Source organism: Scylla paramamosain, chromosome 11 (genome assembly GCF_035594125.1).
Source record: "Scylla paramamosain isolate STU-SP2022 chromosome 11, ASM3559412v1, whole genome shotgun sequence".
NCBI lineage: Eukaryota > Metazoa > Arthropoda > Malacostraca > Decapoda > Portunidae > Scylla > Scylla paramamosain.
In genome coordinates this window covers 28,856,821-28,863,138 of record NC_087161.1, presented here as the reverse complement: position 1 = coordinate 28,863,138, position 6,318 = coordinate 28,856,821, and the positions used below count along the sequence as shown (strand labels likewise).

Genomic DNA, 6,318 nt, shown 5'->3' with positions numbered 1-6,318 from the left:
CCCTGCTGATGAGGGAGTGGGTCCCTGCTGATGAGGGAGCTGAATACTTATTATCCAACCATGAAGTACTAGGAGAACCACATGAAAACAGCGACATGGAATCTGCAACACAGAATTTTCACAAAGAACCACTAACAAAATTAAAAAATAAAATGACCAAGGAAAGCTTCGAGAAGATGTTTGAAGGCATGAACTGCAGAAACAATTTCTTCGGGCAAGTAATTCCAAAATTCTAGAACACGAATAGAAAAGAATCGGGCTCTGACATCAGTGCACGTTATGACGAACAATTTGTTTTTTCCTTTTACTATGCTCCCAAGTGCGGCTGTGCGTGTCACTCTCTCAAAAAGGCCATTTAGACGAGGAAAAAGATATTCTTCCAAACTATTATCAAATTAGCACGAATTAACCAAGTTCAGCCTCAGCGTATGGAATATCAGCAAGCCTGTCCACTTTCTTGGTTCAGTCTCTGTATAGACTCCAACAAATGTGTATGGGTGTGTGAGTGCAGGAATGTAGGCCAGACAATTTCTTGCAGCTTTCCTTATCTTCTGATATTCTCAAGTTTAATAAATCATTGAAAAAAAAAAAAAAAAAAAAAAAAAAAAAAAAAATATATATATATATATATATATATATATATATATATATATATATATATATATATATATATATATATATATATATATATATATATATATATATATATATATATATATATATATATATATATATATATATATATTCTGAAACACTAATGCGCCGCACCTCCTCTACTCTCAAAAAAGCTTTAGTTAAAGTTACAATATTTCTAAATTATTAACAGGAGAAACACTCTTGAGAACCAGACAAATCACCTCTGTGGTCTTTGAAAATAGTCATAATGAGAATGCGAAGCGTTTTTTTAACGTGCACCAAAACTATAAATGAAGGGTCTGTTCTAAAGAGTGATCTGATTTGATGCACTCAGACGTAGCACAATCAAAGATCAAGACAAGAGCCTGAATGAGTGACGTGTTGTTTCCTTGCTAGCAAATATTGGTGGCTGGGTAAGCTTGGTCGCTTCTCTGGTCATTTGAAAAGGGCGAGAATGCCGTACATTTCATCAGGTGAGTGGAGGGATGGAGGTGGTGGTGCGGTAGTTGGGGTTGCTGTAGATTACTGTAGTAGATGGTTATTCTAAGTGTGTCTACCCTCAGTGCTTTACAAATCTTCACTTTTGTGCTCTTATAAACAGTGTGGAAATTAGTAAGCTAAAATAATTTCCATAATCCCCCTATTATTACTATCTCTCCTGAGGAAGCTACAAGTGAAACTATAGTGTTCTTACTCCTGGAAGAACGTTTGGGCGTTGGCCGAGTATTGGAATTCTCGAGCTACGTTGCCGTGACTCTACAGGACCAATTATCAGTTTAACACCTTGGTGGAAAGGACAGGCGACCGTCCTACCCCTTTCTCTCTCTCTCTCTCTCTCTCTCTCTCTCTCTCTCTCTCTCTCTCTCTCTCTCTCTCTCTCTCTCTCTCTCTCTCCATTTGTAGTACTGCATGATTTTACGATGTAATTAATCTATGATTAATACTTGAATTTCAATAAAAAGTGAAAGGAACTGATATATTTAAGAGAAATTGTGTGATGTGGCAGAGTAGCTAATGGATCTTGGCCAGTGCCTAAACGTTCCTCTGAGAAAAAAAGTATAACTGGGAATAAACTCCCCCACAAACAGTGTCTCTTTTCATCTCCACCTCCATTATTATTATTATTATTATTATTATTATTTTATTATTATTATTATTATTATTATTATTATTATTATTTTATTATTATTATTATTATTATTATTATTATTATTATTATCATTATTATTATTATTATTATCATTATTATTATTGATATTCTTTAGAAGTAAATTTTTGTTTTCGATATTTTGAAAATGTATGCAGACCTGCTTCAAGCTTCTCCATGTGCCATATTTGTTCTGTGTTAGTCTGCTATGCTCAGCCCCCATAAGAACAAAACTGTTTGCTATGTGTGTGTAATCCTGCTGGTGTTTTTTAATGTATTTGGTGAAAAGGATAATATTGAAATGATGTCAGTGTTTCCATCGAAGGGCTAGGTTAAGTTTAGGTTAATTCAGTTTATTAATTTGAATGCTGATCCCTCCTGTGTGGAAATCACCACTTGAAAAAAAAAATTCTGGCCAGTAATTGTCAATGTCCAAGGTTATTTTAATAATCTCCACAGAGAATGGTATATATTATCAATTTCCAGTGGATTCTACTTTGTAAAAAGATTGAAGAATGTATTTTTTGTAACACATTTCAGGTTAAGGTGTTATGTCTTGCCCTTTTTTCATTTGTAGAAGATATTGATGTATACACAAAGTTCTTTCAGCTTATTACTACATATGTGTTTTCTCATTTTTGTCTCCATGTTTTTTTTTATATGCTCATGTATTTTATGTGTTTTAATGTATTTTTAATATTATGTGTTTTAATGTATACACATTTTGTATGTTTGAATGCATCTATGTATTCTACCATAAGGAAATGAAATGAACAAATAAATGTGACTATTTTCTCCAGATGGTCATGTTGGAGAGCGTAAAGGGTGGAGTCTAGCTGCCATTCCTGCTCTCTTCTGGGGTGTCATTAACTTCATTGTGCTGTTGTAAGTAATCCCATTCTGTAGAGCTGCCTGAGGATATATCTAAAATGCACTAGTTTTGCTTAATTTTCAACACAAGAATAATGTGAATTATAATGAATCAACACATACTCAGCAATTTCAGGTGGAATTAGGATATTTTATCTGTCACTTGAATTACTTAGAGTTTCTCTCACTCCATTGTTTGTGAATGACTCGATATAAGCCTCATGATCTTTTTTGCCACAGCTTCCGCACACTTATCAATCCCAATGAACCAAGTCGTGGCAATTCCCAGACTGGCTTTTACGGGCCTTCAGGACGCAGGCCGTGAGTGTTTTTCTTATATTATTTCTTTAATTTAGCATTACTGACTATACTTCAGGCTAAAAAAGACGATCATTACTGCAGGAACAGATGCCAAGCGATGGCAGACTTGTACCATACATGATGAACGCACAATATATTGCACTTAACTCATAGCTCACTGTATTAAATTCATGGAAGGGATACTGTTCACATTAGTTGGAAATATGCATAACAGGATACTCACGGATTTTCTGCATATGTGTGTACCTGGATTGGCAACAAATAATTGGTGTTGTTGATGCATCTTTCCATCACAGGATAGCCTGATGATGACACTGCATAAATCATACTTTTCAGAGGCACATGGTATTTCGTCACAATTATCTTATATAGCAAGGTTTTCTACATGCCCAGGATCTGTTTTGACAGGTTTCAATTGCCTGTTCATATTATCTTCAACTTTTCCAGCTGTGTGTTTTGAATGAAAAATGTATTGTGCTCCTTAACTAAATCATATCTGACTTTACTTTCCATAATTGGTCTTTTATCCTTCCTACAGACCCCCTGGGCCTCCCCCACGAAGGTTTGGCAGAATAAGCCATGGAGGAGATGATGGTGTAGTTCCCATGATGGGTGGGGGATGAGGTCGGTAGACTCCTGAGCAGCTAGACTGATCTCAGGAGCAAGGGAGTGTGGGTTGTCTGAGAGTTAGAAGACAATGCTTGATTCTACCACTGAGAGGAGGGACATGGTAGATGAGGTAACCTGATGAGTTTCTTTTCCTCCTCTTTTCTTCTCTCAGTGACAGTATCAAGTGTTAGGTCAAATATGAAGTAGTGCCCAGCAAACCTTGTCTGGTGGGGGCACTGTGGATGATGAAAACTCATTTAGATGATCCTCTGTGTGTGTGTGTGTGTGTGTGTGTGTGTGTGTGTGTGTGTGTGTGTGTGTAAGAGTGAGTGTATGTACATATATGGAAACTAGATTTGAAACATGTTTCATATCCCACTTACATTTGTATCATTCTCATATTAATCTTGAGTCTTTACTTTAAAGTGTGGCCTTGATACAGAGTTAAGTTGTGCAAATGTGTTTGACTTAGGGAATGAGTTGTGCAGTACAGTATGAGTAGTAGTAGTAAATAATGATGATAATAATAATAATAGTAATGATAATCTATTAATCTATCTCTATAGCAGGCTGGCAATCCTATATGAAGTGGCTCAGACAAGGCACCACACACACACACACACACACACACACACACACACACACACACACACACACACACACACACACACACACACACGTAACCATGTCATTCCCTTGGTGGAAAGGAACAGTCTCATGGCCCACTGTACTATATCCAAGGAGTCCAGGCATAGCACAGCTGGCTACACACATGTTATTGTTACCATTACCATTATTATTATTATTATTATTATTATTATTATTATTATTATTATTATTATTATTATTATTATTATTATTATTATTATTATTATTATATTGAAAATCATGTGTTTTCTTTATATACTTTCTTGTTATTTTAGAAAGGCTGTGCTCAGTTTTTCTTTGTACAGAGATTGTTTGGAATGTCTTAGGACTTGCCAAGACTAGAGAAGTTCAATATTCATAACATGTTTACTAGTTGCTTTATTACAGCAATGACTATATGATTTAAATGACATTGTCTGATATGTACAGCAAAATTTGATAAGAAGAACAATGAAGAAAGGAAAAATTGAACTGATGATGTGCATCATAAAATTCATACTGTGTTGAGATTCTCATGACATGTAAGAAATCTTTTAAAATAACACACACACACACACACACACACACACACACACACACACACACACACACACACACACACACACACACACACACACACACACACACACACACACACACACACACACACACTAATATTATGATAGTTACCAGAAATAAATTTATTAATAATATTCATCATTCATGCTTGGTATTGCTGTGAAGTATACACATATTGTGGTATTGTATAAGGAAATTTCTCTTTGCAGTTTTGGATAGTACCTTGTAATGAAGTTGATTTGGTTAAATGAGCATTCCTCTTTGCAGTTTATCATTGCCTCCAGCAGTAGTAGCAGCTGTTGGCATGCCAGTTATTACAGCACCAAAGAATTGATAATCTTTAAGTGTTTCATGTTTTGTGTGCAAACTTTACACTTGAAAGAAAATGGCAAAAGAAAACTGAGGACTATACCTTTGGAAATTTATTCTCTTATGTCATTCCATATAGCATAACTTGTGGAATTAGCATGGCTTGGTGAATTATGAGACACTTGGACATCAGGTGTGGCAAAAAAATACAACTTTTTTATGGTTGAGAGAGAGAGAGAGAGAGAGAGAGAGAGAGAGAGAGAGAGAGAGAGAGAGAGAGAGAGAGAGAGATTGGACACTGATTCTTAACTTTGCCTTATGAGATCAGTGTTGTGGTGGTGGGTTGTCCGTGCATAAATACAAAATATAGTTCTCGTCTGCAAACAGCTTTTCCTTCATTACCATTACCAATTACCATAATTGTCATATTATTTGCATTCATCCTTTATTTTCTTACAGTGGTAAATAAAATGGTTCCAGAAAGGTTAACAGCATGCATGTGATTGCTGGTTGAAGCAGTGTGGCCCTTAGAGATCATGTGCTGCTGATATCAGGATCTTAAGCAATGTGCCATGACTGTGAAACTAATTTGTGATTTGATAGATGCAAAACAACTCGAATATGCAAACCAATCTTCAGTCATGTTTGGCTAGCAAGAATGAAAATGTCCTCTTAATACGAAAATAGCAGAGGTACAGTTTGGAGACAGCTCCTGAGATTCAACCTAGTATGACTTCATTGCAGTGTGTTGAGCATAACAGTAAAAACAACAGGAAGTATATGTATGTGTAGTTCTTTAAATTTTGAATGTGTATCTTGTTGAGTTGAAGTTTAGTGAGTTGGTGATGCACAACCTTCTTTCTCCAAATTCAAGCTGTGTATGCTAGCATCTTTTCCCTCATAATTTTTTAAAACTTACTTTTAACAACTTTTACTCACTATGCAGGTGAGCATTACTGGTTTGTAATGAAACTGATTGTTGTTATTCACATTTTAGTATAGGTAAATATGGGCTCTTTTCCTCTTTCAGGACTTTTTTTCCTATTACAAATGTTTACTTCCTGGTAAGTTTATCATGTTCGTAAGACAGGGGTAAAGGTGAATGGTACAGTTATTATTAATCTGTGTTGTGTATATTTGCATATTTAACTCACTGAGGGCCAATATATGTTGCTATTTGTTCCCCCTCTCCTCTTTCTCCTCATATTACAACAGTAATA

The 6,318-nt window shown here is 35.5% G+C and overlaps 1 protein-coding gene across 1 annotated transcript; it reads left to right on the top strand.

Moving 5' to 3' along the window:
• Positions 1 to 948: 948 nt before the first annotated feature.
• Positions 949 to 4,882, top strand: LOC135105236 (selenoprotein K-like). Its single transcript, XM_064013415.1, has 4 exons — positions 949 to 1,109; positions 2,584 to 2,668; positions 2,894 to 2,974; positions 3,513 to 4,882. Exons 1-4 carry the CDS (start codon positions 1,091 to 1,093, stop codon positions 3,595 to 3,597), a joined length of 270 nt encoding a protein of 89 aa, XP_063869485.1. The 5' UTR covers positions 949 to 1,090; the 3' UTR covers positions 3,598 to 4,882.
• Positions 4,883 to 6,318: the final 1,436 nt, after the last annotated feature.

Excerpts from the sequence above, each read along its gene's own strand:
- LOC135105236 (XM_064013415.1), top strand. Across the intron at positions 2,669-2,893 it reads ATTAACTTCATTGTGCTGTT|CTTCCGCACACTTATCAATC; the intron begins GTAAGTAATCCC and ends TTTTTGCCACAG. Across the intron at positions 2,975-3,512 it reads GGGCCTTCAGGACGCAGGCC|ACCCCCTGGGCCTCCCCCAC; the intron begins GTGAGTGTTTTT and ends TCCTTCCTACAG.